This window comes from Oryctolagus cuniculus, chromosome 9 (assembly GCF_051225735.1).
Source record: "Oryctolagus cuniculus isolate XC-2025 breed Fujian yellow rabbit chromosome 9, ASM5122573v1, whole genome shotgun sequence".
In the NCBI taxonomy this organism is placed as follows: Eukaryota; Metazoa; Chordata; class Mammalia; order Lagomorpha; family Leporidae; genus Oryctolagus; species Oryctolagus cuniculus.
The window spans coordinates 68,880,263-68,902,719 of NC_142875.1; the positions used below are offsets into that span (position 1 = coordinate 68,880,263).

Consider the following 22,457-nt stretch of genomic DNA (forward strand, 5'->3'; position numbering starts at 1 on the left):
TTTTTTAAGATTTATTTGTTTCTTTGTTTATTTGAAAACGTTAAAGGGAAAGACCTTTCATCCACAGATTCACTCCTCAGTTGACCTCATCAGCTGGGGCTGGGCCAGGTGGAAGGCAGGAGCGAAGAGCTTCTTTCGGGTTTTCCATGTGGGTAGCAAAAGCCCAGACACCTGGGCCTTCTTCCACTGCTTTTCCAGTAGGGAGCTGGATTGGAAGTGGAGCAGCCAAGACAAAAACTGGCGCCCATATGGGATGCTGGCATTGCAGGTTGTGGTTTTACCCACAACGCCAGCCCCTACAAAGTTCTTACTATTTATAAGATGAGGATACTTTAATTGCTAATTTAAAGTATCAATCTAACTGTTAATAAATGTGTTCTAAATATGGTTGATAACATTACAGGAGATTCTTAATTTCTTTGTAATTTTCCTATTTTTGATATTTTAGGCATTTTTTCCAGTTAACATGAATTTTTGTAATGGTTGAGACTATGTTTAAAAGAGCTATTGTAATAATATCTTTTTTTCCTTATATGTTTTGTTCATTATAAATATACAACATTTTTTCTTATTTTCCTTACAGACGATTTCATGCATTTGTGGACCCAAAGATGGAGCTGGTTTATATTTTTAAAAAGAAACTGTCAGTTCTCTGATGCTACTATAAATATTAGCTTGATGAAGATGTATGGACTTGTCTTTTGGTTGGATTAGTGGTCATTTTGGAACTTTTCTGCAGCCATAGATTCTATTTGATAATTCAAGTATCAAAGGATATTAGATTTAAGATGTTTTAATGACAGATTTTGTCTGAGGACTGTAGATTTGGTAAAGACCACAGTTGGATTCCAGTTATATTCTCCAATCACATTGATTCATATCATTCAGTCCTTTGCGAAACCTAAGTTTGAAGAATTTATAGACGGCGCCAGAAGATGGGAGAAAAAAATGGTAGGTTGAAGAGTATGTCATTAAACTTTAGTATTTTAGAGAATCCCTTTTATTGGGGTTTCTCATGATTATACTGGAGTCATGGATTCTGGGGAGTGAGATCACAGAGGTGAAGTTCCATTTCCATCACATCATATCAAGAGTACATGTTATCAAATAATTCCTCAGGGTTGATATTGGGCTTGATGGCATGACTGATGTAGGTAGTATTACCAGGATTCTCTACTGTTTTTTTTTCCTCCCATTCTCTGCTTTTTAGAAGTAAATCACTATGTCCAGCCCACATTAAGAGGTGAGTATTTGGAGCAGGTATTTGGCTTAGCAATGAAGATGCCTCTTGGGATGCTTGTGTCCTGTAACAGAGTGCTGGGGTTTGAGTCCTGGCTCCCCCTTCTCTTCCAGCTTCCAGCTAATGTGCACCCTGGGAAGCAACAGGTGAAGGCTCAAGTTCTTGACAGGGACAACCACAAGGGAGACCCAGATTTTGTCCTGCAAGTGATAAGTTCACTTTGTTTATTTCCATGAAAATATATTCTAAACGCCCAAGTCTGAAAAACCATAGTTTATCATTTGCTCCTTTAAGTAGAATGATTTTCTATTAAAAAAAAAAAAAAAAAAAGCTAGTTTAGCTTGCAAGTTAGATCAGCTGGTACCGCTGGTACAACTTTTCCTTGAGACAGCCATTGTATTGTAATGCCTGTGCAAATGATTGTAATTCTGCAATAAGTAGTCATATGTAGCTACGTAAGAAAGGTTTGGGCAGAATGGATAATTTCAGATGACTTTCTTCATTTCTGGAGGCAAGAAGCAGCATATTAGTATAGTGAATTAATTTTGAATTCAAATACCTGCTCTTATATTCCTTGTAAATACCATCAAATGAAATATACTGAACTATTTTAGATTGTAAGTGTGAGCATGGTTACAGTGCACAAATAAGTAAAGATCAGGAGCAAGAAACTTACTGGTGTGTCCACAGAAATAGGCACTGTAAAAAGGTAGACACAGGTTTATTCAGGGCAAAATATAGATGATATTGTCCCAGGAGACACAAGTCCAAGGGCTTTGGAGAGGCAGAGTTGTATAGAGAGAGATCTTCCATCTTCTGGTTCACTACCCAAAAGGCTCCAACAAGCCAGGGATGGCCAAGCAAGAGCCAAGAGCTTCTTTCAGGAATCACATGTGGGTGCAGGGGCCCAGGCATTTGGGCCAACTTCCACTGCTTTCCCTGCCACATTAGCAGGAAACCAGATCAGAAGAGCAGCAGGGGCCAGTACTGTGGTCTAGCAGGTGAAGCCGCTGCCTGCAGTGCAGGCATCCCATATGGGCACTGGTTCAAGTCTCAGCTGTTCCACTTCCAATCCAGCTTTCTTCTATGGCCTGGGAAAGCATCGGAAGATGACCCAAGTCCTTGGGCCACTGCACCTATGTGGGAAGACCCAGAGTAAGCTCCTGGCTCCTGGCTCCTGGCTTTAGATTGGTGCAGCTCCGGCTATTGCAGCCAGCAGGTGGAAGACCTCTCTCTCTCTCTCTCTCTCTCTCTCTCTCTCTCTCTCTCTCTAACTTTCAAATAAATAAATATTTTAAAGAGAAAAAGTAGAGCATCCATGTCTTGAACTGGTACCCATATGGTATGCTAGCATCGAAGGCAATAGCTTAACGTGCTGCACCACAATGCCACCTCAGGGATTATTGTTTTTATAAAATAATTGCTTACAAACATCTTCAAATGTTTGAAAAGAAAGCTAGTGATTAATTTTGAGAAAGAGAACATTTCTGGCACTAGATAAGGAATTTATAGATGAAGAATGAAGGACTGTACAAGGTTGCTCCAGATAACTAAGACAAAACAGATACCATATGCTCTTCACCCAAGTCACACTGACCTGGTGGATAGGATTACTAGCTCAGTCGGGACACTCCTCAGGTCTCAGCAGATGTTTCTTGTAAGTACTCTGCATGCTCTTTAGGGCAATTTTTATCATTTGTTTGCATTGTAGTAACCATCTATAGTCCACAGTTGAAATATTTGTTCTTATGATACTTGTTGTCTCCTTGTGTGCAGACATTGTAAACTGGATCTGTTAATTTCATTTACCAGAAAATTTGTTACCTCTTTTCTTAATCTTAACTGTGGTTAAAGGTTTCCATAGCAAGAAAACATAGAAAACTGTGATCAAGAGGGAACAAATACCATTTTTTAAAAAGATTTATTTTATTTATTTGAAAGTCAGATTACACAGAGAGAGAGAGAGAGAGCTCTTCCATCCACTGCTTCACTCCCCAGATGGCCGCAATGGCCAGAGCTGTTCCAATCCAAAGCCAGGAGCCAGGACCTTCTTCTGGGTCTCCCACGTGGGTGCAGGGGCCCAAGGACTTGGCCCATCTTCTACTGCTTTCCCAGGCCATAGCAGAGAGCTGGATCAGAAGTGGAGCAGCTGGGACTCCAACTGGCTCCCATATAGGATGCCAGCACTGCAGGCAGCGGCTTTACCCACTACACCACAGTGCTGGCCCCCCGAAAGCTGTTTTAAAATACTTTCAGAATCATTCCCATCTAGATGCCCGCCTGTAATAAAGGTAAATTTCTAGCATGGGGTGCTGGTGCATATCCATGTTAGGAAACATGGTGACCATAATCCATTCAGTGATTTGAACAATAGTTTTGTACAAACAGTGGTTTCTGTTAGTAGGTTATCTGTTAGTGAAAAATGTAATGATTTAGGAACCTTTGGAAATCTCTATTTCACGAATTTTTACCCCACTAAGCTGAATGATCTTTGAAATTCTACAGTTAAAAATGGATTCTGTTTTCCCAAGACTATCTTCCCTGTTAAATTATATGCTTTCCACGTGCCCCAGCTGATGAGGCAGCTACTCCTGTTACTCTTCTTTTGACAGATGGTGTCACATGGTTATTAAGTGAAAGTCCTGGGATTCAAACTCGGATACCTCTGAACAAAGCCTAGATTGTTACTCACCCCTGTTTTTCCTTTGACTCCAGAGTTTTCTGCTCTCCTGGGTTTCCCCTTACTTTCTCAGTCTCCATAGTTTCTTTTCCTTTTGTTGATCTCTTATGTTGATGTTCTACAGAAAACCCTTTCTTCTATACATTTCCCCTAAGGAGTTTCATCTGTTCTTTTACTTCAGCAAACATTTATGTGCTGTTTACTCCAAATTTTGTATTTCTGGACTAGATCTTACTCTGAAGCCCATGTATCCAGTTTTCTCCATGCGCATCTTTCTACTTGAATTTTCCACCTGTCCTTCTACATTTGTTCCGTACTCAACGAATAGTATTATTATTATTATTCATATGGTAACCTAAGGTGGAAAGATAGAAATCATTCTTCATTTCTGCTACTGCTTGAGTTACCTTTCTGCAAAACATAGCTAATCACATCTTAAGATGTTTGGACCTCTGAATAGCCTACCATAGCCTACCATATGCAGTAAGTTGGTAAGTGTGGCCCACAAGCGCTCCGTGTCCTGGCCCCTACCTGCCTCTGCAGTACCATTGCACGTCCCTTTTGTCCACTCATGTTGCATTTGTTGTGAATGTTGAAATCTTGTCTGAGCTATACTGTGGGGATTTAGAAGTAGTCTTCATCTTGTGCAGGGCACTTGATGTCACAGTGTCAACAGGGAAACAGCACCTCTCCTGAGGCTGCTGAGGTAGCAGCAGCCCTAATTACCCAGAGATCCCCTTTGGGATATAAGCCTCTTTCCCTGTGAACATTTGCCCTCCCTTGCCAAAGTTGGAGGTTCTGGTTTATTTTTTATTAAGAAAAATATATTTTTGATGAACCAGGCTCTCTGTTCATTAATGCAGAAGGGCTTCACAAGTGATCTTTATAAATGGCAACTATTTTGGATATTTTTGTTACTTTTAAATGTAAGTGTGAGATCTAGCTTTTTGTCAGTTTCTTCTAATTGCCTTTCTCATAATTCTGTTTTAAATTTTGAAAGGATTATTTTTCTAGGAAAATTTTGATTAAATAGTGTTAGCTTTCTGGGTATCATAAACATTGAGTTATTTGATGGAACAAGGACGTAAGCCTCAGCCATTTTAGATTCTTGTTACCCCTGCCTTCTTTCAAGAGACCAGTTCAGTCTCACACCCTGTATTGTTCCCAACCCCCTCCCCCTGCATTCTTCCCCAGGTTTGGAAGCTAGTGGGCCAAGCTTGAATAACCTGCATGGAGAAGCACACCTACACCTACTGACTCCCATACCCACCCCCAGCCCACCTAAGATATAAAAAGGCCCAGATTGGTGGGGTCTGGGCCCTCTGCACGCTCGCAGTTGGTCACCCACCTCTGTGGATTTATGTACTCTGAATAAATTTGGTACCCTGCCTCCTCTCTGTTCTGTGCCCCTTTTTTCTTACATCATTTATATAACTTTATCTGTTAAAAATCAAACATTCTTTTGCTTTGTGTAATTAAGTTAAAAGATGCTTTAAAAAGCAGTTTGGGCACTAGTACTTTGGTGGAGTGGGTAAAGTCACTGTTCTACAGTGCTGGCATCCCATCTGGGTGCTGGTTTGAATCCCGGCTGCTCCACTTCTGATCCAGCTCTCTATTGTGGCCTGGGAAAGCAGTAGAAGATGGCCCAATTTTTTTTTTTTTTTTCTTGTACCCATGTTCCTGGCTCCTGGTTTCAAATCGGCACAGCTCTGGCCATTGCGGCCAATTGGGGAATGAACCTATCTCTCTCTCTCTCTCTCTCTCTCTCTGACTCTCTGACTCTCTGTGACTGCCTTTCAAATAAAATAAATAAATCTTAAAAAAAAAAAAAAAACAGTTTCTTGGACAGTTATTTCAGCAGTCATTGAGATAGTTCATTCTGAAACCATCTACCTCTATACTCAGTGGAGGGTAATATTCCCTAAAACTTTAAAAATACGTATATATTTTCATATATATATATATATATATATACACACACACACACACCACTACTACTCCAAAGTGGAGGTGTTTCCTTTGTTTTCGAGTTGAGAAATAATGTCAATAGTTTTCAATTTATTATTTATTTATTTTTAAAAGATTTATTTATTTATTTAAAAGGTAGATTTAGAGGGAGAGACAGGGAAAGATCGTTAACCGCTGGTTCACATTTTGAATTGCTGCAACAGCCGGGGCTGGTCCAGGCTGAAGCCAGGAGCCTGGAACTCCATCCAGGTCTCCCATATGGATACAGGGGCACATGGACTTGGGCCAACTTCTGCTGCTTTCCTGGGTGCATTAGCAGGGAACTGGATCAGAAATGGAGGAGTAGGGACTCCAGCCAGTGCTCAAGTGGCGTGCTGGCAGCACAGGCGGTAGCTTAACCAACTGCACCACAACACTGGCCTCTCAATGTATTTTTTAAATTAGCAGAACTTAGATCATATTCATTGCTTCTAGTTATTAGGCAACATGACGAAAATGTTTTGCCTCAGAGGAAGGTGATAGATCTATTGAATCTTGACTTTATTTAGAAACCAAGTTGATTTTTCAGTATCATATGCCTTGGGGATATTACAATCTATTTCTGTTAAAATCTTAGAATATTGTTATTATTTTAGGTGATGCAAAAACTTTCTGGATGGAGCTGGAAGATCATGGAAAAGTAGACTTTATTTTTGAACAAGTGCAGAATGTGCTGCAGTCACTGAAACAGAAGATCAAAGATGGCTCTGCCACAAATAAAGGTATGACAAGATAAACACTTCAGTGTAGTTAATACTGACTGTTACCTGCAGCCAATACAGGGTAGTTATTTTTCAAATATTGCAGTTTCTTTAAAAAGATCATTTTTATGTTATTTTTCAAGAATGTAACATCAGTTCTATTTGTTTTTTATTGTGTGTTTGGTATGTTCTGCTTCTATGAAAATTAGCTTTTACCCATACTATGGACATTTTGTAAAAGTGAATATGATTATGAATAATAACTGTTTTTCTATCCGGCTGCCTTACCCTACTCCCTCCAATCCCCCATCTTTTTTCTTTATCCTTAATGTCTTTTTTGCATTAGTGGGAGGGATGTTGCACAGATAGAGATGTTGTAAAAGTAACACCTGCTCAGCGTGTAATATTCAGTACATATAGAAAAACATAACACGGCCGGCGCCGCGGCTCACTAGGCTAATCCTCCACCTTGCGGCGCCGGCACACCGGGTTCTAGTCCCGGTCGGGGCGCCGGTTCTGTCCCGGTGGCCCTCTTCCAGGCCAGCTCTCTGCTGTGGCCAGGGAGTGCAGTGGAGGATGGCCCAAGTCCTTGGGCCCTGCACCCCATGGGAGACCAGGAGAAACACCTGGCTCCTGCCATCGGATCAGCGCGGTGCGCCGGCTGCAGCGCGCCGGCCGCAGCAGCCACTGGAGGGTGAACCAACGGCAAAGGAAGACCTTTCTCTCTGTCTCTCTCTCTCACTGTCCACTCTGCCTGTCAAAAATAAAAAAAATAAAAAAGAAAAACATAACAAAGAAAGATTGTCAGTTTTTTAAAAAGATTTATTTATTTATTTGAAAGTCAGAATTACACAGAGAGAGAAGGAGGGGCAGAGAAAAAGAGAGGTTTTCCATTCGCTGGTTACTCCCCAGTTGGCTGCAACAGACAGAGCTGCGCCGATTTGAAGCCAGGAGCTTCTTCTGGGTCTCCCACACAGATGCAGGGGCCCAGATCGTCAATTATATCATCACTGAAAGACAACATATATAGTAGGGTATACTAGGGGCGTTAGAAAGTTCATGGAAAGTACATACTATGAAAAAGCTATGCATGGATTTCAAACTTTGCAAATATCCTTTTGTAAACATCCTTTAGGGGCCGGCGCTGTGGCTCATTTGGTTAATCCTCCGCCTGCGGTGGGACGCCGGGTTCTAGTCCCAGTTGCTCCTCTTCCAGTCCAGCTTTCTGCTGTGGCCCTGGAGGGCAGTGGAGGATGGCCCAAGTGCTTGGGCCCCTGCATCCGCATGAAAGACCGGGAGGAAGCACCTGGCTCCTGGCTTCAGATCGGCGCAGCACCGGCTGTGGCGGCCATTTGGGGAGTGAACCAACGGAAGGAAGACCTTTCTGTGTCTCTCTCTCACTGTCTATAATTCTACCTGTCAAATTTTTTTAAAAAATGTTTAAAAAAAAAAATCCTTGGCCGGCGCCGTGGCTCACTAGGCTAATCCTCCGCCTGTGGCACCGGTATCCCATATGGGCCCGGAGTTCTAGTCCCGGTTGCTCCTCTTCCAATCCAGCTCTCTGCTGTGGCCCAGGAGGGCAGTGGAGGATGGCCCAAGTGCTTGGACCCTACACCCGCATGGGAGACCAGGAGGAAGCACCTGGCTCCTGGCTTCGGATCAGCGTAGTTCTGGCCATAGCGGCCATTTGGGGGGTGAACCAATGGAAGGAAGACCTTTCTCTCTGTCTCTCTCTCTTTCTCTCACTGTCTATAACTCTACCTGTCAAATTAAAAAAAAAATTAAAAAAAAATAAAAAATCCTTTAATTCTGTCTTCCAAAACTTTGAAGCACCCACATAAAACAGTACATAAACCTTTTTTTCTTTAATTTATTTGACAGATAGCGTGAGTTAACTGTCTAACTCTAATTGATCATAAAAACTTAAGACAAATGTGGAAACCTCCCTCCTTTAGTCCATTAGGACATATATTTTAATATTTTAAAATTCACTTGCATTTAAAGTTTGTTTTCATTTTATTTGAAAGGCAGAGAGATAGAAACAGATCTTCCATCCACTGGTTTATTCCCCAAATGCCTGGCAAGCAGAAATTGAGAGTGAGGAACTCCATATGGGCTTCCATGTTGGGAACAGGGACTCAAGTTAGCACTGGTGATTAACTGGAACCATCAGCTGCCTCCAAGGGTGTACATTAGCAGCAAGCTGGATTGGAAGCAAAGTAGCTGAGGTTCAAACCAGGCACTCTGGTATGGGATGCAGCCATCCCAAGTAGCAACTTAACCACTGTGCCAAACAGCTGCCCCAGGACATATGGTTTTAAAATAAAGTTTTCCCCAGACTCTTGTTATACTTACTAGGTATTTTTATGACATTAATCTATTAGATATTTCTGCAAAAGATTTAATATTTCTTTTCAATCCTCCATGAGTCAAATATATCTAGATTTGAATCTACCCCTGCCACTTTTAGCTGCATGACCTGCAATAAATAGCTTAGTCTCTGACCCTCTCAAGGGAATTGTGAAAATTAAATGAGAGAAAATATGTAAATTGTTTGACATGATGGTCATGTTGATTGCTTTTATTCTGTTTTTTCTTTCCTTAACAGAATATATCCAAGCAATGATCCTAGTGAATGAAGCAACTCTAAATAACAATTTTTCATTGGTAAAGGGTATGTATGTTTTTAATCCCAATCCAATGTATTCATTCTGTGGTATTTGCTTGCCAGGTAGCAGGCCAACCTTAATGTGTCAAGTCAATTAAAGATAATTTAAAATAAATGTAAGATTCACATTGCTGAGCTCTATAAATTATAGTTTCCTCTATTAAGTGAAAAACCCAGTCCTTACAGAGATAGGAAATGTATCTCCTAAGGAAAAGATGAACAAATGTGTGTTTTCTTCAAGAAGTCTTCTGATGTAAAGAGGGCAGATAGAATTCTGAAACTAAAAACCACCATAAACCCATTTTCTGTGAAGAACACTACTAGGAAGGTATATTTTTCAGTTTTAAATATTTTTAGACCATTCATCTTACAAATTTTAAATAAATTCAATTTAGAAGGATTAAAGATAATGTACTTAAAAAGAAAAAACACTATTTCTCTATTCACACTACTTCTGATAGGAAATGTGTAGGTTTCTACACCAAGCGATTTTCCAGTTTTCTGTGGATACCAACTGAGCATTGTATAATTTTGTTCAGTTCTGCCGCCTACCTGCCAGAGTTAGTACAGAGCCCCCAAGTGAGGGATCAGTCCCACACGGCTTATCCCCTACTTCAGATGCTAGTCACAAGCCCTGTGCCTTTAGTTAACCAACTTGATTCCCATAGTCCCCTCCTGCAGTTTGATAATTTGTATAATGACTGATAGAATTCAGGAAGTACTTTAGTTATTTTTGCAGGCTTATTATAAGGGATATTAAAAAGGACACAGAGGAGCAGCCAGGTGGAGAGGTACGGGGTTCCGAAGGACCCTGATGCGTGCAGAAGTTTCTGTCTCTTGGAGTTTGAGGGTTACAACCTCATAGCAGTGGATGTGTTCAACAACTGGTAAATCTTTGAGCTCTGTCATATAGAGGATACATGGAGATCTCATTACATGGGCATTTTTTTATTAACTTGGTGGCCATTGATACATTTTTGAAATATATATATATTTTAAGATAGCATTTTTAATTTATATTATAGTCAGAGGCTTGTTGGGTTCACTAAATAAAGAGTTGCCACTGGTGATTAACTTGACTTCCTGCCCCACTCCATCCTTGGAATAAAAATTCCAACCCTCTGTTTGGACCTTGGTCTAGCTAACCCAGTCACCAATCTTCTTATTAGCATACAGAAGACACTTTTACTCCAGAGACTCTAAGGGTCTTAAAAGCTTCCAGGCCAGCTCTCTGCTGTGGCCCGGGAGTGCAGTGGAGGATGGCTCAAGTGCTTGGGTCTTGCACCCCATGGGAGACCAGGATAAGCACCTGGCTCCTGCCATTGGATCAGCGCGTTGTGCCGGCCGTAGCGGCCATTGGAGGGTGAACCAACGGAACCAATGGCAAAGGAAGACCTTTCTCTCTGTCTCTCTCTCTCTCACTGTCCACTCTGCCTGTAAAAAAAAAAAAAAAAACAACTCTTGTGTCAGGAAGCTAGGATTAAGACCAAATATAACATAAAATGTCCTTGTCACCCCATCACTCAGGAAATTACAAGAAATTTAGAATCCTGTGTTGGAAACTGGGGCAGAAACCCAGTATATATTTCTTATAGTGGTCTATGTACAAAGACTAGAAAAGGAAAAAAGATTTTTATTAGAATCACCATTTCATTATATTAGTCTATCACAAATTTGCTAAAGTATTACAGAAGTACATTTACTGGATTTTAATTAATGCTGTTGGATGTTATCAAGAAATTTTACTCATTTTGTCTTAATATCATAATTTGCAGCCTAGAAATTTTTAAATCTCTGAAAATATAGCATCACCAGACTATAAAGAAACCTTTGTTATTCAAAGATATTCACAATTTTAGTAACTCAAGTATAGTTTAGAAGTGGGTTCAAGTGAGTTCCCTTTCACAGTATCCTTGGAATTATAGAGGAAGGAAAAACTTTTCTCTATCTTATTGGCTGTAGGTGGGGGCTATTAATTAAATTGCCAAAAGACAGAATAACAGAAAAGAATACCAATTTATTAACTTTTAATTTTACGTACACAGGAGCTACACAGAAGTGAATACCCAAAGCAGCAGTGTGAGATTTGAGAGCTTGTTAGAGCATCTCGGTAGGGGAAGGGGAGGGTCAGAGAGCTGCTCTGGGAGCACAGATGCCTTTGGAGAGAGAAATAGGTCCTGCGGAGCACAGGTGGGAGACAGGATGGATCTGTATGGGGCTGACTTCTGCTCTCCTGTGATAAGAGTCATCTTTCCTGGTTGATGAAATTCTCTGGGGGGAGGCAATTTGTGGCAGTTTGGTTCTTTTTTGGGAGGATCTGTTTTGGACAGATAAGGGATGTTCAGAGAAAGCTTTTTCTGCATTTGTTGATTCTCAAGTGTCTTCAGCTCAAAGCAGTCCTTGTACCACTGTGGCACATTCTGGACCTAAGCAGAAACAGCACACCCTTAAGGGATTGCAAGGGAGGCTTTTAAATGTGAGAATTGGTAACAAGAAAATCATGCTAAACAGTTTTTTTTTTCTTTCTAAAACAACTTATTTTCCATTAAGAGTAAGTTGAGTCTTTGAGTCTTTTAAAGCAATAATTTTATCAGCAGAAATTATTAATATTAAGATTTCATGTTTTTATAATTTGTTTATCTGAAATGCAACAAGTTAATAAACACAAAAGTACCCTATTTCCAGATTTGGAGAGATATTTTAAAGTAAGTAATTGGGGAGGGTTATACAATTGACATTGTTGGCAAATGTGAGTGTAAGCATTAAAAATTTCTAGTAATTGGCCGGCGCTACAGCTCACTTGGCTAATCCTCCACCTGTGGCACCAGCACCCCGGGTTCTAGTCCCGGTTGGGGCACCGGATTCTGTCCCAGTTGCCCCTCTTCCAGTCCAGCTCTCTACTGTGGGCCAGGGGTGCAGTGGAAGATGGCCCAAGTCCTTGGGCCCTGCACCCGTGTGGGAGACCAGGAGGAAGCACCTGGCTCCTGGTTTTGGATTGGCGCAGTGCACCGGCTGTGGCAGCCATTTGGGGAGTGAACCAACGGAAAGGAAGTCCTTTCTTTCTGTCTCTCTCTCTCTGTCTAAACTCTGCCTGTCAAAAAAAAATTTTTTTTCCTGGTAATTAAGTTTCATGGTAGCATTTATTTTAAAAATAATATTGAGGGGCTGGTGCTGTGGCTCAACGGGTTAAAGCCGCTGCCTGAGGCACCGGTATCCCATATGGCCACCAATTTGAGTCCCAGCTGTTCCACTTCTGATCCAGCTCCCTTCTAATGCTCCTGGGAAAGCAGTGGAGGAAGCCCCAAGTGTTTGGGCCACTGCACCCACATGGGAGACCTGGAAGAAGCTCCTGGGTCCTGACTTCTGCCTGTCCCAGTCCTGGCTGTTGTGGCCATTTAGGGATTGAACCAGCGATTGGAAGATCTCTCTATCTCTATGTCTGTAACTCTGCCTTTCAAATAAATAAATCAATCTTAAAAAAAAAAGAAATGTTTAGAGATTGGGGCTGGCATTCTGGCATAGCAGATAAAGCCATGGCTTGCAGCATCGACATTCCATTAAAAAATGAGTGAAACAAAAGGAATTGGTGTTGAGGTCGAAAGAAGCCATCTGGGCCGGCGCCGCGGCTCACTAGGCTAATCCTCCGCCTGTGGTGCCAGCACACTGGGTTCTAATCCCAGTTGGGGTGCCGGTTCTGTCTCGGTTGCTCTTCTTCCAGTCCGGCTCTCTGCTGTGGCCCGGGAAGGCAGTAGAGGATGGCCCAAGTGCTTGGGCCCTGCACCCACATGGGAGACCAGGAGGAAGCACCTGGCTCCTGGCTTCAGATTGGTGCAGTGCGCCGGCTGTAGCAGCCATTTGGAGGGTGAACCAACAGAAGGAAGACCTTTCTCTCTGTCTCTCTCACTGTCTAAATCTGCCTGTCAAAAAAAAAAAAAAAAAAAAAAAGCCATCTGGGGGCCAGTGCTGTGTCATAGTAGGCTAAGCCTCCACCTGCAACACTAACATCCCATTCCCACCTGTCTGTGCTATATTCACAATTGAGCCCAACCTCCTACTTCACTGTAAAATCCCATTGCAGTGGTTTCTATCCCTTTTGCAATGGTCCTGAATGATCTGCTTTATTGTGCTTTAAAGATTTAGTTTTCTCTTTAACACCAAGATAATAGTATAAGGCAAGATAAGTATCACAGTTTTGTTTTGTCTTTTCTGAATGTCTGTCAATACATTAGACAAAGTAAGCACATTAAGAAAAGTCAGGGTTTTTTTTTTTTTTTAATTTTAACTTTTGTTTTTTCATTCTAATTGAAAAGTGGATAGAAACAGAAAGATGGACAGATCTTCCATTCACTGATTCATTTCCTAAATACTCACAATAGCCAGGGTAGGGCCAGGCCAAAACCAGGAGGCTAGAACGCATCCAAGTCTCCCACATGGGTGGCAGGGACCAAGTTTTTTGACCATCTTCTGCCTCCCAGGGTGCACATTAGAAGAAAGCTGGATCAGAAGTGGAGAAGTCTAGAACTTGAACCAGGCACTCTGATATGGGATGCAGGCATCTCACTCAGTGACTCAACCACTGACCCAAAGATCCACCCCAAGAAAAGATTGTTTTTTTAAAGATATTTATTTATTTGAAAGGTAGAGTTACGGAGATGGAGAGAAAAAGATCTTCCATCTGTTGTTTCACTCCCCAAATGGCTGCAATGGCCAGGGCTGGGCCAGGCCAAAGCCAAGAGCCAGGAACTACATCCTGGTCTCCCATATGGGTGTCAGGAGTCCAAGCAGTTAGGTCATCTTCCATTTATTTCCCAAGTGCATTAGCCTGGAGCTATATTGGAACTGGAATAGCCAAAACTCAACTGACACTCAAATAATGCTGGTATGGCAGGTGGTAGCTTAACCTGTCAATGCCGCCCCTCATCCCTGAAAAAATTTTAAGCTAAACCTGGAATATTCCATATTATCTACTTTTCAAAATAAGAACAGGAAATTTATAGCTTTCATTAAAAATAGAGTTTTATTTCTATATTGAAGTCATGATAGAAAAAGTAGATAAAGTATAAATGGAAGACACACATAACGAGATAATACAATAAAAAGGTAATGAAGAAATATGAAAAGACAAATAGATCAAAAGTGGTTACCCAAATACCTCATATCCCTACACACAGAATTGATGACTCTAGAACAATCAGAATACAAAAGATACATAAACCTTCTATTTTCCGGCTTTTTAGAGCCTTGAAGAATATGTTTTCTTTAAAATACAGGCAGAAGTAGAGATTTTTTAAAAGATTTATTTATTTATTTGAAAGATGGAGATACAGAGGCAGAGAGAGATCTTCCATATGCCGGTTCTCTCCCCAAATGGCTGCAATGGCCAGAGCTGTGCCTATCCAAAGCCAGAAGCCTGGAGCTTCTTCCAGATATCCCACTTGAGTGAAGGAGCCCAAGGACTTGGGCCATCTCCTACTGCTTTCCCGGGCTATAGCAGAGAGCTGGTTCATAAATGGAGAAGCCGGGATTTGAACTGGTGCTCATATGGGATGCCAATACTGCAGGTGGCAGCTTTACCCACTACTCTACCATGCCAGCCCCAGAAGTAGAGAGATTTGATGCTAGCTTTAAATGCATTCTAAAATTGGGGTTGGCACTGTGTTGTAATAGATAAAGCTGCTGCCTGCAGCACTGGCATGCCATATGGACACCAGTTCGAGTCCGGGCTGCTCCACTTCCAATTCAGTTCCCTGATGATACACCTGGAAGATGGCCCAAGTCCTGGATGAAGCTCCTGGTTCCTGGCTTTGGCCTAGCCCAGACCCGGCCGTTGTGGCCATTTAGGGAATGAACCGTCAGATGGAAGATACCTCTCTCTCTCACGCTATCTTTCTATCTCTCTCTCTCTTTCTCTGCCTCTCCCTCTCCTGTGTAACTCTGCCTTTCAAATAAATAAATAAATCTTAAAAAAAAAAAAAGCTGACAAATTTAGATCAAGTTCAAGCCCAACTAAAGTTTCTGTGGTAGAAATCTCACCTATGGGAGCTGACGCCGTGGCACAGTGGGTTAATCCTCTGCCTGCAGCACCGGCTTCCCATATGGGCGCCGGTTCTAGTCCTGGCTGTTCCTCTTCTGATCCAGCTCTCTGCAATGGCCTGGGAAAACAGTGGAAAATGGCCCAGGTCCTTGGGCTCCTGCACCTGCATGGAAGACCAGGAGGCAGCAACTTGTTCCTGGCTTCGAATCTGTGCAGCTCTGGCCATCACAGCCATTTGGGGAGTGAACCAATGGAAGGAAGACCTTTCTATCTCTCCCTCTCACTGTCTGTAACTCTACTTCTCAAATAAATAAAAATATTTTTTAAAACAAAATCTCACCTATGTATTTTATTTTGTCCTATCTCTCTCTCTCTCTCTCTTTTTTTTTTTTTTTTTTTGACAGAGTGGACAGTGAGAGAGAGACAGAGAGAAAGGTCTTCCTTTGCCGCTGGTTCACTCTCCAATGGCCACCGTGGCCGGCGCGCTGCAGTTGGCGCACCGCGCTGATCTGATGGCAGGAGCCAGGTGCTTCTCCTGGTCTCCCATGGGGTGCTGGGCCCAAGCACCTGGGCCATCCTCCACTGCACTCCCTGGCCACAGCAGAGAGCTAGCCTGGAAGAGGGGCAACCGGGACAGAATCTGGCGCCCTGACCAGGACTAGAACCCGGTGTGCCGGCGCCGCAAGGCGGAGGATTAGCCTAGTGAGCCACGGCGCCGGCCCCCATTTTCTTAATTAAAAAAATAAAAGATTTATTTATTTGAAAGAGCTTCAGAGACAGAAGTAGAGACACAGAGATTTTCCCATCTGCTAGTTCACTCCTCAGGTGACTGCATTGGCTAGGGCTGAGCAAGATTGAAGCCAGGAGTTCCTTCCAGGTCTCCCACATGGGTGTTGGGTCACCAGGCACTTGGGCTATCTTCCATGGCTTCTAGGCCATTAGCAGGGAGCTGGATTGAGAGTAGAGCAGCCAGCATATCAGCTGGTGCCCATAAGGGATGCCGGTGTTGGAGGCAGCAACTCTACCCAGTACATCACAATGTAGGCCCCTCATTTTTTTTTATTTAAAAAATACTTATTTGAGAAATGGAGAGAGGGATGGAAAGAGCTACTGACTTGGCCGGCGCCGCGGCTCACTAGGCTAATCCTCCGCCTTGCGGCGCCTGCACACCAGGTTCTAGTCCCGGTCGGGGCGCCAGATTCTTTCCCGGTTGCCCCTCTTCTAGGCCAGCTCTCTGCTGTGGCCCGGGAGTGCAGTGGAGGATGGCCCAAGTGCTTGGGCCCTGCACCCCATGGGAGACCAGGATAAGTACCTGGCTCCTGCCATCGGATCAGCGCGGTGCGCCAGCCTCAGCACACCGGCCGTGGCGGCCATTGGAGGGTGAACCAACGGCAAAAGGAAGACCTTTCTCTCTGTCTCTCTCTCTCACTGTCCACTCTGCCTGTCAAAAAATAAAAATAAAAAAATAATAATAAAAAAAAAAGAAAGAGCTACTGATTTACTCCCCATATACCCATGACAGCCAGGGCTAGGCTGAGGCCAGAACTGGAGCTGAAAACTCAATCCATGTTTCCAGTGTGGGTAGCAGAAACCCAGACACTTGCACAATCGCCACTGCCTCCCAAGTTCTGCATTAGCTGGGAGCTAGAGTCAGAAGCAAAGCTGGGCATCGAACATAGGCGCTGCAGCGTAGGATGCAGGCACACTAGCTAGTGCGGCCAAATGCCCTCCCCATCATTTTCTTAATGTTTTAAACATTCTGATACTGAATCTTTTGTCTGAGTCTTGAAATGTAAAGCTCTATATGAGGAACTTCTCTAGCCTTGAAGATACTATTTGCATATTGTAATGAATGACTTAACCTGGTGTTGCTCATATTTGTTATTTCTTCCATGTAGGTCATATACCTGTGACTGAGAATGAAAAGGGAAACAAATCACAATCATTTCCCTCTACATCCTGTGAAAACTTGTTTCCTGAAGACAGTACATTTCCGTATGTGTATATATTACGTTGTTAATGCCATTACTCCTGGAGATTACTATTTTTTAAGCAACCTCGTATTAGAATAGATAAAACATAATATAGAATCTTTACCATTAAAGCTTTTATAAGTTGTAAATTTGGATTTTATGTAAGATAAAGCTTCATGTGCTTTGTAGCTTATTTATTTGTTAATATTCCAACATAGTCAAGTTTTTTTTAATACAATTTAACTTAGGATACCTGTGTGTTCTATTAATAGACTGAAATCTACCAAGTTGTCTGTTTTTTTCAAATAACTGATTATTTGGAGTACTTTTTTAAAAGGGTCCAAGATATTTCAGCATTACTTCAGGTTTTAGAATGCATGAACAGCTCTAAAGTAGTGCTAGAGAGTTGTGGGAGTATGCAGGCTGAATTTCTTCTGCCCTTCCCTTTCTCTGGTTACCATGTGTCTGTGTGAAGGTGTTTAATACAAGAGAAAATCATGTCAGGAGAGAATCTGAGATTCTGACATTTAGTGTTTGGTTAGATTTATTAAGAAATGCCTCTGTCAGACCCTTCAACTACAAATTAAAGGGAAGTTTTCGAAAAGTATTTTGCACTAGAGCAGAGAACATGAGTTTCAGAAAACAAAGAAGTGTCTTTAGAAATGAGGTTCTTAAGTTCTTTCCCTAACTTCATTTGCCTTGTCAACTAAATACTAAAATAACAACAAGAAGTTCTCCATGTAGAATTCTGTCGCTCCCCCTCTTCGTGGAGGAACGACACAGGACCCTGCGCTGTTCTTTCGTCTGCTCGGCCCTCCCCGGGTTTGCTGCTGGTTCTTCCCGGGTTGGCTACTATCCCTTCCACCTCCGTGGAAGGGCAGTTCCCCCTGGCCACATTCCCCACTTCCGCAGGGGAGCGGCACACCGCCGGCCGGCTCTTCTCGGGGGCTGCACAGGTGTTCCTTCAGCTAGATGTTCCCCTTAGATGTTCCCGGTGCATGCCGTCTCTCTCCTCCTTTATAGTCCTCCTCCGCCAATCCTAACTCGGCTGCCCACACGCCGAGTACGCTGCTCTCCAATCAGGAGCAAGTCCTACAGTTAATTGGTTGAACTGGAGGCAGCTGTGCGGAAGCTGTTTACTTCTCTCCCAGCGCCATATTGTGGGAGAGCAGATGCATAGAATAAGTCTTAATTCCAGTAACTCAGTCTAGTCCGGGTTGCTCCCCACAGAATTCTTTTTCCCTTTTATCTTAGTGTCTGTGAGAGTCATAGATAGATACTATTATATGTGATGTATATTTACAAATATTGGAGATAGTTACAGTTTGAATGTATAAAAATATTTTAAAGATTTATTTCATTTGTTTGAAAGCCAGACAAATAAATAGAAGTGCCCAGAGTCAGGTCAGGCTGTGATACCTAATAAGGAAAGGTGGCAAGAAGGAACTTGGCACATGATAATAGGGAACAAGTAATTCAGGCACCAGCGTGTGTGGTTTTTTTTTTTTTTTTTTGACAGGCAGAGTGGACAGTGAGAGAGAGACAGAGAGAAAGGTCTTCCTTTGCCATTGGTTCACCCTCCAATGGCCGCTGCAGCAGGCGCACCGCGCTGATCAGAAGCCAAGAGCCAGGTGCTTCTCCTGGTCTCCCATGGGGTGCAGGGCCCAAGCACTTAGGCCATCCTCCACTGCACTCCCGGGCCACAGCAGAGAGCTGGCCTAGAAGAGGGGCAACCAGGACAGAATCCGGCACCCCAACCGGTATTAGAACACGGTGTGCCAGTGCCGCAGGCGGAAGATTAGCCTAGTGAGCCGCAGCGCTGGCCAGGCACCAGCTTTAAGAAACAAGGAAGTACTAGACACTAATATAAATAAGTAAATAAAGGAGTAACAATAATTACTAAAGTGAACTACGCTAAAGAAGAGTGAATTATAGAATATGATGACTTTTTTACTATGTTTTGTAACACCAGCATTATTCAAAAGTACTCAAATACATTGAAGTTATGTAAGGGGAACAACCTTTACCTTGTGGGTTTTTTTCCCAGTTTTCCTTCATTTTTTATTTATTTTCATTTTTATTTGGTTCACTCCTCAGATGCCCACAACAGCTATGATTGGGCTAGGCCAAAGCTGTGAACGCAGAACTCCGTCTGGGTCTCCCATGAGGGTAGCAGGGACTTAAGCACTTGAGCCATTGTCTGCTGCCTCCCAGGATATGCATTTGTAGGGAATTGGATCAAATATAGAGGAGCAAGGACTTGGAAAATACTCCAATATGGGACGTGGGTGACCCAAACAGCATTTTTATTGCTGCAGCAAACACTAGTACCTCTTTCAGTCTCTGTTTTAATTTTATTTATTCATTTATTTTTGTTTTATGTATGTTTTTAAGAAATATTTTAAAAGCATATCGGCTTCAGACCAGCTGTCATCAAGAAGCAGCTATTGGGGCCTGCTTCTGCTGCCCCACCAGTCCCAGCCTCGCCCTCTTGGAGGCCACGATCCCCGCCATGTACTGCAGTACACAGGGCACTTGCTAAAGGGGCAGTTTTGGCAGTGTAGGGCCCCAGACACCACTCCATCCAAGTAAGAGGGTGGCCAGTAGAGCCCTGCAAGCCTGATTCTTCTTTTTTTAAAAGATATATTTATTGGGGCCAGCACTGTTGTGCAGTAGGTTAAGCCTCCACCTATGGTGCCAGCATCCCATATGGTCACCGGTTCTAGTTCTGGCTGCTCCTCTTCCAATCTAGCTCTCTGCTATGGCCTGGGAGACCCAGAAGAAGCTCCTGGCTCCTGGCTTTGGATTGGCACAGTTCCAGCCATTGTGGCCACTTGGGGAGTGAACCTGCAGATGGAATACCTTTCTGTTTCTCTCTCTCTCTCTCTCCCTCTCTCTCTCATTGTCTGTAACTCTGCCTCTCAAACAAATAAATATTTTTTTTAAGATATTTATTTGAAAGTCAGAGTTGCAGCGATGGAGGCAGGGAGGTGGGGAAAGAGACAGCAAGCTGTTTGACTCCCCAGATGGCTACAATAGCTGGGGCTGGGCCAAGCTGAAGCCAGGGGCAGGAGCTTCTTCCAGGTCACCCACATGGGTGGCAGGGGTCCAAACTCTTTGGGCTATACTCTGCTGCTTTTCTCAGGCTGTTAGCAGGGACGTGGATCAGAAGTGAAGTAGCTGAGATTCGAACCAGTGCCCATATGGGATGGTGGTGTTACTGGCGGTGGCTTTACCTGCTACGCCAATGTGCCAGCCCCAGGTCTGATTCATGACTGGTACAGAGCAGGTACTGAGCTTCAGACCTAAATTCTGGGAAGTGCTTAGAGCTTAAAGGCAAGACAGATTCCTGGTCCTGCACCTCTGTATCCCAGCTTCTGCATCCCCACTAGGTCTCTGGCATGATGGGTAGAGAGGAGGGCTGAGATCTTCAGGGGCATGATTCTTTTTTTTTTATTATTTTTTTTTTTTTTATTTTTATTTTTGACAGGCAGAGTGGACAGTGAGAGAGAGAGACAGAGAGAGAAAGGTCTTCCTTTGCCGTTGGTTCACCCTCCAATGGCCGCCGCTGCAGCCGGCGCACCGCACTGATCCGATGGCAGGAGCCAGGATCCAGGTGCTTTTCCTGGTCTCCCATGGGGTGCAGGGCCCAAACACCTGGGCCATCCTCCACTGCACTCCCTGGCCATAGCAGAGAGCTGGCCTGGAAGAGGGGCAACCGGGACAGAATCCAGCGCCCCAACCGGGACTAGAACCCGGTGTGCCGGCGCCGCAAGGTGGAGGATTAGCCTATTGAGCCACGGCGCCGGCTTAGGGGCATGATTCTAAAGACAGAGAAGCCCTGGTGCACTCCGGCCAGCACTGAGATGCTGGGGCCTGCATCCAGACCAGCTGGGTTCTTGGGCTCTTGAGTATGTCTGTTTTCAGGAGAGACTTGGTATGGCATCCAGAGACACTTATTGAGGCTCTCCCTCAAGGCTTATGTGGGACAACTACATATTGGGGCAGTAAGGGGACATCAGTAGGGATCCATGATGGGAACCCTGGTGCTCAGATGCAGCTCAGACTTTCAGTTAGGTGGGTGGGAACGTATCAGTGAGAGTACTGAACCCAGACTCAGGGCTAATCTCTCTTTCTAAAAAGAAAATAAATAAACCCTTATAATATCTTTTTTTTTAAAGATTTATTTGAAGGTCAGAGTTACACGTGGTTGGAGGGGGGTCTTCTATCCACTGGTTCACTCTCCAGATGCTGCAACGGCCGGAGCTGCACAATCTGAAGCCAGGAGCTAGGAGCTTCTTCCGGATCTCCCACGTGGGTGCAGGGGCCCAAGGAGTTGGGCCATCCTCTACTGCCCTCCCAGGCCATAGCAGAGAGCTGGATCAGAAGAGGAGCAGCCGGGACTAGAACCAGCGCCCATATGGGATGCCAGCACTTCAAGCCAGGGCTTTAACCCGCTACACCCCAGCACCAGCCTCTGATGAAACCTTAAAAGTATTTCTTTTGAGGGGCGAGTGCTGTGGTGTAGTAGATTAAACCTCTGACTACGGCATCAGCATTACATGTGGGCGCCAGTTCCAGTCCCCCAGCTGCTCACATTTCCAATCCAGCTCCCTGCTCAGTGGCTTGGGAAAGCAGTGAAGGATGGCTGAAGTACTTGGACTCCTGCAACCAGGTGGGAGACCCAAAAGAAGCTCCTGGCTTTAGATTGGCACAGCTCTGGCCGTTGTGGCCATCTGGGGAGTGAACCAGTGGATGGAAGACCTCTCTCTCTCTCTCTCTCTCCCTCTCTCCCTCCCTGCGTCTGCCTCTGTGTAACTCTGCCTTTCAAATAAATAAATAAATCTTAAAAAAAGAAAAAAAGAAAGTCCATACTATTAGAAAATTGTGATAAAATCCATATATGCAGTATTCAAAAATTTAAAAATAGAGTAATCACAGGAAATCATATACATGTTAAAACTAAAGATTTAATGAATAAACTTAATCATGTTCCTGGATGGGAAGACTGAATATTATAAAAAGATAAATTCTTCCCCTAAATAACAGATTTCATTTAATTCCATATATCCCATTACTTGGATTTTTCAACTCAAGAAGCAATTACAAATTACTCTCAAAAAGATAAAGCACACAGACCATGTTTCAAAGGAA

At 43.4% G+C, this 22,457-nt stretch overlaps 1 protein-coding gene across 12 annotated transcripts in view; it reads left to right on the forward strand.

The window, feature by feature from the left end:
• Window positions 1-22,457, forward strand: part of SETDB2 (SET domain bifurcated histone lysine methyltransferase 2) — a 56,963-nt gene that overhangs the window by 8,623 nt on the left and 25,883 nt on the right. For 7 of the 12 annotated variants that reach the window (XR_007913885.3, XR_011378576.2, XM_051832211.3 and 4 more), the window contains 4 exon segments: window positions 584-951; window positions 6,524-6,649; window positions 9,237-9,302; window positions 17,229-17,325. Coding sequence is in view for 6 of the 12 variants with exons in the window: in XM_051832211.3 (XP_051688171.2) it covers window positions 936-951; window positions 6,524-6,649; window positions 9,237-9,302; window positions 17,229-17,325 (305 nt within the window). In the remaining 6 variants the exon portion in view is untranslated. 12 annotated transcript variants of the gene reach the window in all.